The 17,036-nt window shown below is 43.4% G+C and overlaps 1 protein-coding gene across 2 annotated transcripts in view; it reads left to right on the forward strand.

Annotated features, from left to right (window-relative positions):
* Window positions 1-17,036, forward strand: part of BEND7 (BEN domain containing 7) — a 47,127-nt gene that overhangs the window by 26,177 nt on the left and 3,914 nt on the right. The window contains exons 6-8 of one of the 2 annotated variants that reach the window (XM_064703012.1): window positions 1,231-1,456; window positions 6,241-6,360; window positions 14,313-14,363. In XM_064703012.1, the coding sequence (XP_064559082.1) occupies window positions 1,231-1,456; window positions 6,241-6,360; window positions 14,313-14,363 (397 nt within the window). Of the gene's footprint in view, window positions 1-1,230; window positions 1,457-6,240; window positions 6,361-14,312; window positions 14,364-17,036 lie in introns of those variants that run through there. The other variant, XM_064703013.1, reaches the window with a different exon arrangement.

Genomic DNA, 17,036 nt, shown 5'->3' on the forward strand with positions numbered 1-17,036 from the left:
TCCATGGGAAAAGAATTACACCGCCAAATTGTTCTTAGACTGCAGCCCTTTCTTCTGTCTAGACTCAAGATGTTCATAGGTGATATGATGAGAGATGGCATTTGCTCTTGCTCTGTAAACTTCTCTGAAAATGCATCATCATTGCTGAATATATTTCATGTAAGACAAAAAAAGGGCAAGGCTGTAATGTTGGTTTATTTCCTCACATCATGATCACTTATTGTTTTACCTCCTTGCCAACTTCTAAACAGTATTTTCAAAATTTTCATTTATTTCCAATGTGTTTTCTAGATATATAATTTTTCTGTGAAGAAATCTTACCATAAGCATTGTATGGTACTCACAGAAGAAAATTTGCAAATGCTCCTCATGTAATTTCTGATATGTACAGGCAGGGGCAGCAAAAAGACTCTTGGTAAGGGGACTTCCTCACAGGCCTTTGTCTATTTTGACCCTCAGTGTACTTGAGAGAAGACTCTTGTGAAATACAGCATGATTTTCTTTTCTCTTCTTCCCCTCCATTTCACCTTGGCATTCACTTAAATCCCTGTGATTTAAGTGTTCACTGTTGAGGATTTTTGTACTGAAATAAACTGTCTGTCTAACATCAACCTCTTCTAAACATGCATTTTGGGACTGTGAAAAGGAGGGACAAATGGATGCTCAGCAAGTGCTGGCTCCAGGGGCAGCCTCAAACTCATCCTGTGCTGATACTCAATGTGGGCCATGTCTTTGCTGGAAGCCCTCTTGGGAAGCCACATGGATTGGGCCAGAATCCCTGCATTTGTGCTTCTTGGAAGTGCCTGGCTGCCCCACAGCACACTTGTTCACAGCATTTGGCAGGGAAACAAGTCCATTAAATGGTTGGATAAATGTTCAAAAAGCATCACTTTGGAGCACTGCTCTGTGATGATCCTGTGCTTTGCTGTTATTACCCAACATTGAAAGGTATCTCCTGTCCTTTTGTGAGCTGTATGCCTAGAAATGATGTCAGTAGTTGTTAACTTTCACAGACATTAGACAAGGAGTGTGATTGTTTGATTTGCCTTTTAAGGTGCTTATTCACTGATGGGGTTTGATTTCAATGAATTAGGCTGCTGTGGCCCTGAATAGCTGAGAAAAGATTGATGGTTTGATGAAGTGATTGTAAAGTCTCACCAGATGCATGATTGAAGTAAAATAATGTCTTTGAATGCTCGTTTAATTAAAACATTTGTATTCTTTTGGTAGCCAGAAGTGCAACTTGCAGAAGGCTTTGATGTCTTCATGCCAAAATCACAGCTGGACTCTATACTATCAAACTACACTCGCTCAGGAAGTCTGCTCTTTAGGAAGCTGGTCTGTGCATTTTTTGATGACAAGACTTTGGCTAATTCTTTACCAAATGGCAAAAGGAAAAGAGGGCTCAATGACAACCGGAAAGGACTAGACCAAAATATTGTGGGTGCAATAAAAGGTATGTTTTCTGCTTTCTTTCCTATGTGTAATTAGAACATATTCTCAGCTAAGGGGATTAGAATTTCTGACGTGTGTGAGGTCTATTAAAATATGCAGTCTTATTTTTATTCCCTTTCATTCACTTGTTAAAAATAGCTTCTACAGGGACAGTTTGTGTTAATTTTAAGCCAGTGATCCTGGTTTCTGAAGTCAGGCTCTAAGGTTGGAAACTCAGTGTTCATGTAAGATAATTATTTTTTCCCCCCAGATATCAGAGATGCAAAGAAATCTTGAAAACATAATGACAGTGTAACTGATACACTTCAGTCAAGGTTCTGAGTCTTGCACTTTATTTGACTGTGTCTGCTCTGTAAATTTTTCAGTAGTTGGTGGCTGGATTGGAGAGAGATGGAGGAAGATAATACTGGCATGAGATTAGTTTGATGCTCATAAGTGCAGTGGTCTCCTGTTGGGGGAGCAGATTTCTTGGTGTGAGCACCTTTTGCTGGTTGATTTTTCCTAGCAGTCACTGCTATCTAGCTTCCAGAAGAGCACATGTTCCTTCAAACTCTGTGATGACAGCATATAAAGAGCTGATATTATTAGGCCAGAGTTTCTGAACTAGATTCTATTTTGAAATCTGATATTGTAGGGACAATACCCACATTACCAAAAGACAGGCCAAAAATAAGCTCTAAGAGTGGAGCTTATTTTAAAGGCTGTGACTTGTTCTCAGGTACAGATTGCTAACTTAGGAGACACAGGGCAATAAGAAGAGCTTCTCTGAGTCCATTGGCAGCAAAAGGAGGCAGGAAAATCTTCTGCCAACTTTTGGGCCCCTCTCCCAATGAAAGAAAGGCATTGACAAACTGGCTTGAGGCCAGTGGAGGGACCACAAAGACTTAGGACTTCACCAGTTCCCTGCTTCAGTATCAAATGAGGGCAGGCTGAGAGAACTGCAGAGAGGATGATTCAGGGGAAACCTTACTGCTGTTCACAGCTACCTAATGGGATGGTGTGGACAAGTGGAGTCAGACCCTTCTCAGAGGCACAAGAGGCACTGAACACGTGGAAAATTGCAATTTGATAAGGAGAAACATTTTCAGCATAAGGGTGGAGCAGTGCAGTAGGGGCTTAGAGGGGCTGCAGGACCTCCACCCCTGGAAATACTCAAAATGTGACTGGGCACAGGCCAGAGCATTGGCCATGCTTTGAGCAGCAGGCTGGGCATGGAGGCCTTCAGAGGACCCTCTCAAGTGTGCAGTTCTGCAGCAAAGTGTGTGCTCTGCCTGTCATTGTCCTAATATATCTTAGAGAGCAGCTGACAGATTTTCTTAGTTATGCTTGTATTTAGGTTTAAATCACAAACACTGTTTTGTACCTTCTTTTCTTGAGCTCAGTAATCTGCAAAAATCTGTCTGAATTCTCTCTATCTCATTGTTTCTTAAAAGCTTTAATAAATAAGTTAAATGAAAGAAAGAGGAGTTCAAAATTACTTCAAAAAAAATCCCACTCTAATTTGAACAGCACTTGATAAATGTTTTACAGTAAATGCAACAGGACTACTAAAATAGCAGCTGGTACACACTGCAGAGAGTGATGTTTCTCAGTAGCTAAGATTGTACTAGTGGAGCAAATTCTGAGGCTTGGCTTAACCTCTTCCCTTGAGTTTAAGAGAAGAAAGAAGGGACTTGTAGTTCCAACAGAAAAATTTAATCTGTGATGGTACTACTGGGTACCACTGCCATAACAGTGATCTCTATGGGCACTTACAGTATTGCCCAAATGCTGGTGCCTGATCCCTGATAAGGAAGCCTGTCCCTAAAAGCTGTGATGGGGTAAAGATGCCAAGGTCTGATGTCCTGTGGGTCCTCACTCACTCTGGCTCCAATAGCACCCTTCTTCCCTCCAAGGAGCTGGGCTGGCACACACTGTGGTTTCATTTATTCCAAGAAATAACTGGGCCAGTATGAAATCTCTACAAGAACAACATCATGTTGTTTGCATTATTATCATTAGGACATTCTTCTACCACGTGCCCAGATATCCTTTAGTGGCACTTTCAGTGCCTTTCCATGACAGAGATACAAAAAGCTACATTAATGACAAAAATGGGCAGAGAATTTAAAGGAGGGACTGTTTGCTTGAAAATCACTCTTCCTGTCTGAAAACATTTTCACTGCTGTCCTTAAAAGTAATTTAATGCTTCTGCAACAGAATGATTAGCCAGGGAGCAATTCTCTCTTTTGACTTTGGGTATTCAGTGGCACTGTATCAGTTGCAGTGTTTCTCCTGGGCAATCAGCTTCTCTTGTGAGTCATCTACTCAGAACTATGGGGAAAAAAGATGAAAAAATAAAACTAGTCAGAAGCACTTCTTTTTCCTTTGATTTGTTGACTAGAAATTCAGCCAGTGAAATCCTTCCCTGCAGAAATCAATGAGCTGTGTTCAGATATAAGTGTGATGTGTCCCTTAGGGATCCATAGTGGGACCAGTACAATGTAATATTTTCATCCATTACAAAGGCACTGGTTTGTAGGGCACCCTCAGCAATTTTGCAGAGGACACCAGGCTGAGTGGTGTGCTTGGTTGACAGGAGGGAAGGGATGCCATCCAGACCTTGGCAGGCTGGAGGAATGGGCCATGTGACATCCTGGTGTTTAACAAGACCAAGTGCAAGGTCCTGCATCTGTGTCAGGGCAATCCCAGTATCAGGATAGACTGGTGGATGACGGGATTGAGAGCAGCCCTGCAGAGAAGGACTTGGGGGTACTGGTAGACAAAAAATTCACAGGAACTGTGGCCATGATTTTTCTGCTCCACTGGGGTGAGACCCCACCTGCAGAGCTGCACCAGCTCTGGGGCCCAGCACAGGAGGGACAGGGACCTGTTGGAGCAATTCCAGAGGAGACAGCAGGGTGGTCAGAGGGCTGGAGCACCTCTGCTATGGAGACAGGCTGAGAGATCGGAGGTGGTTCAGCCTGAAGAAGAGAAAGATCTAGCAGACTTTATTGTGGCCTTTTAATATAATATAAATATATAATAATAATATAAAAGGGGCTTGTAAGTAAGATGAGGATGGATATTTTACCAGAGCCTGTAGTGACAGGACAAAGAGGCAGTGGCTTTAAACTGAAAAAGGGTACATTTAGTTGGACATTAGGAAACCTTTTTTTTATGATAATGATGAGACTGTAGGAGCCGTTTGCCCAGAGAAGCTGTGGGTGCTCCAGCCCTGAAAGAGTTTAAGATCAGCTTGGACAGGGCATTGAGCAATCTGAGGAAGTGCAAGATGTCCCTGCTTATGGCTCTGGGGTTGGACTAGATGGTCTTTAAAGTCCCCTTTAAATTCAAACCAGTCTATGTTTCCATGGCAGAGGGTCTGTTAATACCATACAGCTTGGGTGGACTAGAAATGCAGGTCCCAATTCTTGGGCAGGTCCCAGTTCTCCTGCCTCCTTGCTGCTGCATTCCCATTCCTTTTGTCCCTGTTGTTATTTCTCTAAGCACACATTGAGCACTTGCCTGGTTTAAGTAGGAGTCACAAGTCATTGATCGGGTGCCCATTGTGTCAGATACCATAAGGATTCAGATGGGAAAGATTATTTCTATCTATACAAAGATTATGTTTGTTGCAATTCAAACACTGTGAATGTCTGGGGATGTGTTGACTTCTGTGGGCAGCCCTCAGTTGGTCTGATGTCCTTGTAGATCAGAGTGCACAGCAAAGTGTTGCTGATGCCTGCCTTGCCATGGTTTTGTGAAGCTCTTAGCATGGCAGGAGTTTTGGTTCTCTTATACTTAGCAGGTAGTGCTGCTTCAAAAGTGTGTGTATAAAAATACTGAAATTGTCTTTTTTTTGTTGCACATTTTCCAATCCCATTTGTGTGATACTTATTCTCAAGGATTACAAATCCCTTGAGCTGGGACCAGCTTTCTCTCTTTGCTTGCCAGTCATAATTGGGCACTGGGCTCTGAGACCTCTGACCAAGTTTACAATAGCAATACTAACAGCAAGAATACTTTTTCTATTTCTGCACTTATTTATTTTTTGCATACCTCTCAGTTGCATGATGAAAATCAATTGCATCAGTTTCACTCCATTTAGAATTCTGTATTTTTGGTATAACACTGTTAGGTTTATTGTAAATATAGATTTAAAGATAATGTTGACTCTCTCTGTACCTTTTTTACAAAACACAAAATTGGACCTGTAGGGTATTTTTTTTCTCAGTAATAGTGCCTTTTTTTTTTCTTTTTTTTTTTAGTGGCTTTATATAAATTCTGTTTCATCTGGTTAGGCAGTATAAAAACTGTGGAGATTTCCACAGTGGTAGAACTTTACTCTTTCATGACTTTGCCTGCAGCCTTAGGAGCCTGACCAAGAGGCCACCAAATGACCACATCTTCAGTTCTCTATCTGTACCATATGGCAGCCAGCATTAACAAGTGCCTGCCACATCTGAAACTCAGTTCTAAGTACACTGTTATTTTTCTGTGATCATTTTGTGTGAATTTCATGAAGACATCAGGTGTAGAACATTTCTCTGGGACAGGCTTTTATAGATAGTAATGATGCCATTCCTGTGATATTCATGCAGCCAAGTCACTTCTGAATGGTGAATTTGTGAAACACTGAGTTGGGCTTTAGTCTCACAATCCTACATTTGTGAGAATAAATCCTCCATTAAAATTCTGTTTGATAATTGAATAATTGCATATATTTTTATTAACATCCTCTCCCATCTCCTTTTCTCCATTTTTGGTGACATATTTCAAAAATGTGGTATCTTTTTATTTCAGTCTTTACAGAAAAATACTGCACTGCTAACCATGTGGATAAACTTCCTGGTCCTAGGGACTGGGTCCAGATTCTTCAGGATCAAATTAAACTTGCAAGAAGACGATTAAAAAGAGGCTCAGGTATGTATAAAAATATGAGTTACAACATGTGAGTGGAAGATTAAAAGCTTAGAGCCTTTGTATCCACAGAAGTATTTTTCCTGTTGACTGTAGAGTTGTACTTGTTCATACTATGAAAATTAGAACTCTTCACACTTTAGCAGGTTTTGTGGGTTTGGAATGGTTGCAGGTTTAGGAGCTGTCTCTACAGACAAGTTTGAGTGTTTCTCAAATTTTGTCTCCTTTCTTTTAGCATCCAAAGTCTTCTTCCCAGAAATTAGCTGATCTATCCAGGGTTGCAAGTAGAAGTTTTTTAATTCTGTGTTATTTATTCTGACAAGCCACTGACTGTACTGTTAAGACATAACCCAACTGACCTTTCCCTCTAAACTGTATGTGTCTGGAAGAATAGATGAGTCTTCTCACATTCCTTGTGAAAGAATCAAAAAAAAAAAAAAAAACCCAAAACAAAAAAAGAAAAGGCAGCCACCCACCCTGGTTGTGCCAGCAAGGCTCTGCAATACGTGGGAGGCAGCTTGCCAGCAGTGACAGGTAATCTAGGCAGGGTTTGCAGCAAAGCTGCTCAGCCAGGGCTGGGATAACCTGGATGCTTGGGACCAGCCTGCAGCCAGCTCAGTGCTGAGCTTTCACCCTGACAGCACCTGGCTCCTGAGCCCTCAGCCCCAGCCATGAGGGTGCAGCCTGGAAATCCCAGTGGGGTTCTTGGGAAAGCAGTGTTACTGATGAGCAGACATGTAATTACCTTACAAACCATAACTAATCTCCTTCCCATCTTCATCCCTCCAGTCCTACAAGGGGCTTTCTCCACACGAGGCTTCACTTCCCCTTTCTCAGCCTGCAGGTTTCTTAAGGCTCTCTCAGGGTTGTATTTCTTGCCCTGGATATATCTGACACTGCTGTCTGAGGCACTTCACTTGTGCCACCTCCTTAAACACAGTCCTTTGCTGTTCCTGTATTTAGCTGCCTGCCTTGTCCCCTCTTCCCTTCTGCCCATCAGCACAATTAAGTGCCTGTTAGCATCCATGGGATGGGAAACCTGATGGCTCCTCAGGGGATGCTCACCCTGTGGTCCCTGGTGGTGAGTGAGACCACAGGAAATGTCCTCCCCACCTCCCTGTCTCACAGGGCCAACCTTTTCTGTCCAGAGCTGCAGCTCTGAAACACACACTTAGGCTGGCATCTGAAATCATTCTCCACAACATTATTAATGCCAGGAGGGAAAAGCATAAGACAGAGGAAAATGAGAAACACCCAGAGACAGAAATAACACAGGGGGAGGACAAAAGTGCAGATTATTCAGTAGCATAAGCTTCCCAGGGTAGAGAAACAAACCAGCACTGGCCTTAAAAAGGGTTTCTTGTGTGTTGGGGGAGGGAGGACAGAGGGATACGAGATAATCTTGTTAAAGGCAGTGTCAGATTACTGGTGTTGTACAACAGGATTGTTTTCTGCCCCTTCCAAAGCTGCCTTTGGGCCTCCCCAGGACAGGAGGGTGGAAGTGGGATGTCAGGCTACAGTAGGGTGAAGGGTGCAGTGCAGGATGTGGGGATCAGAGGGTCCTTGGGTTGTCTGCAGAAGATCCCTCAGGAAAGAGGATTGACCTAATTTTGTTTTGATTTTTATTTTCTTTCATCCTTTTTTTATTTGCTTTCCTTCTTGCCTCTGCAGGATATTAATTAAAATGACAATGACATTCAGCTTTTGCTTTTCAAATGGGGCCACCTCTATCTCTGGTCCTTGCTCAGGATGGCAGAATCTAAGCAGAGGATATTGTATGTAAGCTAGCAAGACTATGAAGGAAAAGAAGTGAAGTTGAGCAGTGTGCCAGAATCAGAGAGGCTCCCCTGTGTGTGCTGCAGAGGGAAGGTAACTTGTCCACCTCTATGTGGATGCACAGTGAGCAGCAGTGCACCTAGCAGCCCCTCAAGCTTATTTGTTGAAAAAACCCCAGCACAGTACCTAGATTGGTAGAAAAGCTCTTTTTGTGTGCTGTTTACTGGCCAATCCCTGAAGTGCCCCAGTTTCTCTGTGATGTGGCCACAGGCAGACATGCTGTTTTCAGTGTGTCAGGAGTGGCTGAACACACCACTGTGGCCTCTTGCACCTTTCCAGCCACTGCCATCTCCTCTGGTGGCTGTAGCCAGCTCAGCCTGACCTTGCAGTGGAGCAAAGAGGTTTCCCAGGCCTTTGTGACAGCAAAACAGTAGATGGGAGCAGAGAGGCAGGAGCAGACAGCTGGTTGCAGTAACATTCTCATGTTGAAAAAAGATTTGTTGGTACTTTTATACTGCAATTGTGAGCTTCTGATATGAGGAATCTAGAGCTGACCAGGCAACAGATCCATCTATTCCTGTATTTTGTGTCCAGCATTGGCTGTTGGCTGATGCCTGGGGAGGTCTGTAGGACCAAGGGAAGGATGTTGTGGTGTTTGGTAGGGTATCTCTCAGCCCTCAGCAGCTTTATCTTGAAATAGATCTAGTGATGTTGGAATTATTCACAATTTCTCTATTTATTGTGAAACTATACCAAAATTGTGTGTAATTTAGAGACCAAAACAGGAGTGGAGGGCAAACATGAGAAGCTCTTCCAGGACTTCATGTTGTAAACCTTGACTTTTAAGTATTTTAAAACTATGGCACTTGCAGCCACTGGGATGTGGGACTCATCACTCTTCTGGCTGAGCTCTTGAGCTCTCCCAGTCTGCCTGTGGCCAGAGGAGCAGAAGCTGAGCAAGTGTCCTATGTCCATGCTCCCAGGTCATTCTCTTTGAGTTTTGTCTCCTCTTGCTCACTAGAACATGCCAGCTGATCCTGTGGGGATAGGCTAAAGTGCCCAAAGAACAAATCTGAGCCACCAATTATCTAACTTCACCCAGGACTTTCTGACCCAATGTGTCTCTCTGGTGCTTGATCTCATTATTTATCTGCATCAGTTCCTGGTTTGCCATAATGCACAGGCTTTATATGGAAAAAGCTTAAGATGATCCATTTATTTCAGAGGTCACAAGACAAATTTTTAGTCAGCACTGTGTTGGGCTAAATTTTAATAGCAGAAGTATTTAAGAGGAGGGACAGGCTTTTCATCCTGCTTGCCTTCCCCCAAGCCATTCAGTGCATCCTCTGATGAGTTTTTCATTTCAAACCAGACAGTAAGACACTGCATTCATGAGCAGCCCTCTCCACTTTATCCTGTGGAACATTATTTCAGTCTGAAAATGTAAATCCTGCTCTATCTTTCAATTACAGTAATAATTTCAGAGAATTCTATCAAACAACTGGGGTGGATCTGCTTTTTGTAGCCCCTTCTATAGGGTGTACTCCCATGAGTGTTTCCAAATTAAATGAAATTATGATCACTAGATCATAGATGCTGCCCAGCTTCAACCTTATTTACCATATTTGGCTCATCTCCTAGAATTAGGGACTGAAAAAGCTCCTTATTTCAAAAGCTAATCAAAAAAACCACTTAAAAATTCTGCCTTCTAGAAAATAGTTCCCCCGTGTAGATTTTGAAAGGTTGTTATCCTAAGCCAAATAAAAAATCATTTACATTCTGAATCAATGACAATATTTTTCATAGCTGGGAATATTCTATTTTTTAAATTTATTTCTTTTCCTTCAGCTTGTTCTTAGTTCTTTTAGATTATTGCCTGAGATCTGAGACTTGGGTAGTGTTTTTTTATTTGTTAGATCTGAGAATAAAGCTGCCGCTGCCATTAAATTTTTATTGGCCCTGTTCAGTCTTTTCAAAATTTCACAAGTTAGCTGTCACAAAGGGGAGAAGAGACTGTGAGGTTAATGTTACAAACAGATGTTATAATTAAAATTAAAGATATGATAATATTCTTCAGCCTTGACTGCTGGTCCCATGTCATGCCAACAGCAGAGCATAGTGGAGCACAGCTTCATGATGCCAGGTCTGTCTTCTCCCAGAGGAGGAGCTGAACGGTTTTGGTGGATGGGATGCAAAATTGCCCTGGAAGGAAAGAAGTCAAAGGAAGTGTGTGTGCACGGGTTTCCCCTCTTAAAGCAGCACGAATTACAATGCAAACTGCCTCATAATTTACAGTGCTGGGCTTGCCCCAGCGTGGTCCCTTCACCCTGCACAAGAGAACACGAGCAGGTGTCTGGTGGCCTTGCCAGTGGCAGCACACAGGGACACAGGTAGCCATTATCACAGAGATCTTACATGGGGAAAATCAGAGGGAGCTGGCTGGCTCTTCCTGTCACCTCTGTGCAGGCACTGCATTCGAGCCTTTTGATTACTAAACTCTCCATCCATTAATAAGCAGCAGGTCAGGGTTCACACATCTCCCACAGTAAGTTCTTCCTCCCTTTTTATGTTTTGAAGAGCCCATGAGCCATTATTCCACAGCAGCTATCCATGGGAAAGCTGATGCTGTGGGGTAATATGTAATAACAATAACAATAATGTGTAAATTACCACACTGTGGGATTCCTGGGGCTGTCCTGTGCAGGATGATCCTTGTGGGGCTGGATGATCCTTGTGGGTCCCTTCCAGCTCAGGATATGCTGTGATTCTGTTCTAACACTGCCACAGTGCATGAGCTGTTCATGTCAAGTGATTATTTGTGCTTAACCTGGAACCTTGGATTGCCTGACTCCTTAAAGGAAAATACAGCAGTTTTGAAAACATGCTGAAAATTATTTAAATAAATTGCATGCCATGATGCTTCATCCCTTAATTGTTTTTTTAAAATTAACATTACTTTGTTGCAGTGTAAAATAGTGGGGAAAGAGGAAAAAATTATTTTTATTTCTTATTTTTTCCCTGGGAATATGCTTTTCTCCCATGTCCTTGTTCAAACTGCTGCTTCCATTGTTTTGCAGGAGGTTTTTTCCTTCTTTCCATTTTTCTTCAGCTTTCTGATTCCCTGGTTTCTGCTTTTGACACGTATCTACATGCTGCAAGAAATTAGGTTGATTTTTGCTTAGCAATACACACAGGGCCAGGAAGGATGTAAGATGAAGTGCAGCATGTGGTACAGCGTGTTTGTGGCCGGTATTTTAGATAAAAACCAGCAATATTAAAATAGTAACTGCTGTATTCAACTTCCCAGCCCTGAGCACATGTGTACTTCTTTCCAGGAAAGCAGCAAGTGTACATGAACAGACAGACATGTACTCAGAAGCCACACAATCTGGGGGGAATATAGGGAAATGACTAGCAGCATTATTTTGCAAGGTCTGCAGCACTCTGTCTAAGCAAAGGACAGGGAAGAGGCTCTGAGTTCCCACAGTAGGCTCTCTTCCTGCTTGCCTTGTCTTGAAAGCTGGCCCAGGACAGTGAGGTTTGGCTGGCAGTCTGTGGGTGTGGTTGTCAAAGGCAAACCTTCCTTTCTTCTTGGAATGACATGTAAGAGACTGGTGGTTTATACCCATGTTAGGAGGTCGAGATGTTTGCCATTCCCCTGTGTTATTTCCAGCTTCACCTGGAGCTGCAGTTACACATCCAGTTTCATAAAACAGATCCTGGCAGCTGCTGAGAAGAGTGAGTAGCTCTCTGGGCATCTGCTGTGCTCCCACTCCCTTGCTGGCGCTGGCACAGGCATTCCTGTGGCCATGTTGTCAGTTTTTAACTGGATCTGATCTTGGTGACTGTATAAACATTTGTGCTGGCATGAAGAATGAGACTGGAACAATTGGTGGAGAGCTGAACCTCATTTATCAGTCTTCTGCCAGATTAAAATGGCCAGGTAACTTCTGGTTCTGTAGAGTTGGAGACTCAAGTCCTTACCTTCTGGAAGTTCCTTGTTTGTGTTTGTTTCCTCTGGTGTAGGGAGAGCAGTTAGGCAGAAAGGTGACCACATCTCTGGAACTGCTTCACAAATTGCTGCAGAAGTTTCTAGAAAAGCTGTCACTACAGTGGGCAGCCCATTGGCTGATATTCATAGAGGAAAGGCTCTCCAGCCCTTTGCCAACACTCAGATCCAGCTTCCCCCATTTTCATAGCTTGGCTCCCTTTTACCCAAGAGGGCAGATGCAGCTTTGTCCTTGTATGCTGAGTTGCAGGTAGTTCTTCACAGCATTGCTAGAAGTGGGCCTCAGACTGACAGGATTTTTAAAGCCATGTAAATCCCATTGGCTGAGTTTTGCCTTCTCATTGCACCATGCTGTCTCCTCCCTTGCACATCCAATCCTTCCACCACTGAGAGTCTGGTCCAGATTCAGACCTGCCTAGGTGATCCCTTCCCATTTAGTTCCTTCCAAAATTCAGGGTTTTCACAGTGAGCTGTACCAGGCACTGAACTTGTGGCACCTTCTCACCGAAAGCAGAGAAAAGTCTCAATTCCACTGAGTCACTTGCAAGTCTGTGCCATGAACTTAACCAGGGCTCTGCATTTAAACCTTTTGTGGGAGGAAAGCTGCCTGGTACTAGGGTTTTAATTTGTTTATATTTTCTTTGGTTCAGTTAATTTTGCAGAACTGAGAGCATATAGCTAAAAACTAACCTGACATCCAGGCATGTGGGAGAGACAACACTCTCTTGGACCAGGGATGGAGAGACAAGGGTTGATGGATTACATTAGAAAATTAATGTAGATTAGGAGCTGGATTAGACATTATCATCATGAAGGCAACAACTGAACATCCTCATATGCAGAGCCGTGATAAAGATGATCAGAACAGTTAGCTTAGTCTCAAGTGGGAGGTGAGCTGAGTTTTTTAGTTTATCTCTAGCCTTGGTTTTGATCCCTGTGGGTATTGTGCAGTGAATGGTTGTGAGCAGATATACATCCACCACACTGACCTTGTACATTGTAGTTCATAGGACAAGGAGTGATCATTTTAAAGTACAACATGGTTGATTTAGATTAGATACAAGGAAGAATTTTTTACAATTTTTTACACTGGCACAGGCTGCTCAGAGAGATGCTGGATACCCCATCCCTGGAATTATTCAAGGGCAGGGCTCTGAGCAACCTGATCTAGTTGAAGCTCTCTCCCTGCTAATTTCAGGAGGGTTGGACTGGGTGACCTTTAAGATCCCTTCCAACCCAAACTATTCTGTGATTCAGTGATAATGGGCTTGTCCTGTATGACCACACCTCATTTGCTGAAGTGCTCTCAAAGATCTCATTGTGCTTCAAAGGCCTTAAATATCATGCTGCAGTGCCAAAAGACAAAGGTAATAGGATTTTGAATAGGGCTTGTTTAGGTTAGGCACGGATTTCCTGTTACACACCTTTGATTTACTCAGGGTTCACATGCACGTCCCAGGTACTAGAGCCTAACAAGTCCCTGCACATCTGCTGAGTGGGGCAAGCTGTGTCTGTGCATTCCCTTGGCCTCTGGCAAACACAAAATGAACAAATTAGGCTTTTAGCCTCCCTTCACCGTGGGCCAAATTAAGTCAAATGCTCTTGCATAAGCTGTGGGTTGAAAGCACGTGTGTATATACACATTAATTGCCAGTGCTTTTTTAATTACACTGGGCACCCACCTGCGTTTTTGAAGACACTTTGCCCTAGTAAATCTGTCCCCTGCAAAGTGAGCTTGCCTGTGGTCATGGGAATTTCGGGTGCAGAAATGGGAGTGCTCCTTTCCCTGCAGGCATCAGATGACTGTGGGTGGGTGGAGTTCCAGCCTGCAAGGCTCTTCCTCTAAGGACCGCTGGGGACTTTTCTTGTGACTTTGTCAAGTGATAACAACTCCTCTTATACAGACATCCTGAAACCTGAAAAAGAACAAATGTTACTCCATCCCATTGCTGGTACAATTGCTCCTTAATACCCAACTCCCTCTTCCAAGTTTGCATTTTTATTATATGACCTTTTCCTCCAAGCAGTGAGTTTTTAACAGAGCACTTGAAAATTTGCAGCTGAGGAAAGTAGATAGAAAATGCAAAATCACTTCACAGTCTGCAGCTTTTTAATCACATTCCCATATTCAGTAAAAGTAATGAGATTTCTTGTTTATATTTGTAATCAGCAGAGGCAACTGACTGTGATGAGAAGCCGGACATTTCTCTACTACAAACAGGTAAAATGCATTAAAATTTTTATCAGTCTTCCATATGTGTTTTTGTTTATTTATGGCACAGAAGCACTTCTCAATAATCCTGACTTGCCATGTACAGCTGGGTAATTGCACATAGGACTCTGCTGTCTAAAGTTTTGAATGGTCTGTGTTAAAAAACAAATGCATCAGAATCTTACAATTTTCCCCTCAATTTCATATTCATAAAACCTCAAGGTCCATGGGAGCAGCTAAGCTAATAAGGCCTGTAAGTTACACTTCTTATGCCAGATAGGGACTTATGCTCATCCCTGATATTTCTGGGAGTATTTTTTATCTCTTAACAGAGTTATTGGTAGGGACAAACACAATCACTTGTAGTGTCACATCTGTTGAGTTGTTGGCGGTATTAGCCATAATAACTTGGACTCACAGAAGGATTGCAGACATTTTTACATGCTAGTTAAGTGTTAGTTTACTTATTCTTGAAGTGCAGCCACCCTGCCTTAAAAGCCTGACAAGTGCTATGCAGCAGCTTGGCTGTGCAGCTGTGTAGAGTGGGAAATAACATTTTTCCACACTGTTGAATTTGGTGCTGAAATCACCAGACTGAGACTGAAATTTGAAGCACCCTCACATTAAGAGTTGGCCCATCAGTAGGTGCCATGATGGTAGGAGCTGAGCTGCCATCCTCTGAAAATCCAGTGGGGCCAGAGCCTGCATTTCAAAGTCTGTAATGTCACTGAGATGCTGCTTCTTATCCCAAAGCAGAGAGGATCTTGGGCAGACAAATAACATCATTGATTACTGTGCGGTTTTGTGTTATTTCATTAACAACAAAGGGTGGTTGGAGCTCAGCAATGCCACTGCTGGAAGAGCAAGACAGGGCTGGTACTGGGTTTCTGAGCACACCACACTGTACCTGACAGCTGTGGGGAGCACGGGAGACTCCTGGTGCCCATCACAGATCTGTCTGCTGTGCCAGCACTCCCTAATCTCTCTTGCACGAGGGCTGCAGAAGGAGCTTTCACACGGCGCCGCTGTGTGCTGGAGCAGCAGCTGCCAGCCGTGGAGCACGTGCAGTTACTAAGGAATAGGAGCAGCAGAGCAGTTGGGAGGACAAGCAGCTTTAGTCTGGCTCTGGCAGGGACCCAGGGGGGGGCTGGGAGCACGCGCTGCCTGGGAGCTGCCATCCTGCTTTCCTGGCTCAATAATATGGCAGGCTGCGGCTGGGATGAAAGGTGCAGGAAGCTCTGCTTTGAAAGGTCCCTTCCAAGCAACATCCTGTTGGTTTCTTTTATCAGGGAGGGAAGCAATTCCGCTCCCTTCCCTAATAAAGGTTGTTAATGTGGTGTAGTGTTATCTCCTCATTGCTCTGGAGCAGAATGAACAGTTTGCTGTGGGTTTCTTGGAGCAGTTTCTGTAGTCACTGCTCAGGTTGTACATCAGGGATGGAGATGAACGTGCTGGGATGGTTGTGGTAGAGAAGGCGACGCCCTTTCCACTCCACTGCAGATCACCCCTGTGGTCTGCTTGCTTGTACACCTTTGAGCATCCATGCATGCAGCTTTGGAGCTGAAATGCCTGTGTGTGATGTGTACTGCTCCACACTACCTGTGGAAGGATGCCTAAATAAACCATACTGCAGTTTGCATTGGGGGGAGGTGATGCTCACAGGCTGTGAGCCAAGAATTTGACTCACACCCATTATTATATGTGTGCCAGTGCCTCTTTATAGGACAGATCTGTGTAATATCATACTGTTGTTGGAAGCAGATTATTTAAAGTGATACACAGACAGTATAATGACAGTAATTATGAGACAGAGCCAAAATATAGCTGCTTTGCATCAAGGAATCTAGCAAAAGAGGTGGAATATCATTTTTACAGGGGTCTTTCCCTGTTTTAGTACAGCTGGTTTTACAAAAGGGTGCTTGACAGGTTCTTTAAAGAGTCTGCATGCAATTTATTCAGCTGTCTTCTCTGTTTAGCTTGAAAAATCTTTGGGGAAAAGTCTCTCTGACTGTGTTTGTGCAGTGCCTCATGCCATGGGCCTTGGTTGCAGATGACAGCTAATACCAGATAAATCATGGCCTCAGGTATTAGGAAAAATTCCTTCTCCAAAAGAGAAGAAACTGGGACAGGCTGCTCAGGGAAGTGGTGGAGTCACGGTCCTAGAGGTATTGAAAAGATGGGTAGATGGGGCACTTGGGGACATGGCTGTTGGTGGATCTGGCAGTGCAGGATCTTAAGTATCTTTTCCAACCTAAATGATCCTGTAACTCTGTGATCATTGTTAACCTGGTGCTTTGGTGTAATAAAACCAGAGTGAATTGGATTGGTTGAAGTGATCTTGCAGGAGACTGGATGGGGAGAAAATATGTGGGGCTATGGGAGCTGTCCATGAACAATTCCTCTCTTGATCATCAATAACTGAACAAACTGTGAAGCAAAAGCACCCAGGGAGGATTATTTAAATCAATGATAAGCACTTGTGCCAAAAAACAGGGAAAATCTCAGATGCCTTAAATCTGCCTTTTCAGCTCTGTCAGTCCTGCCTGTGACACCAATGGCATTATGGAGGAGATCTGGGTATATGTGGACTATCAGTGCTGGAATGTCTCAGTCTGTATGATTTTGGATTATGGCCTCTGGCTGACACTTCATTTGGGACACCTCAGTCAGAGGTGTGGTTGC

The sequence above is a fragment of the Zonotrichia leucophrys genome, chromosome 1A (assembly GCF_028769735.1).
Source record: "Zonotrichia leucophrys gambelii isolate GWCS_2022_RI chromosome 1A, RI_Zleu_2.0, whole genome shotgun sequence".
Taxonomy (NCBI): domain Eukaryota; kingdom Metazoa; phylum Chordata; class Aves; order Passeriformes; family Passerellidae; genus Zonotrichia; species Zonotrichia leucophrys.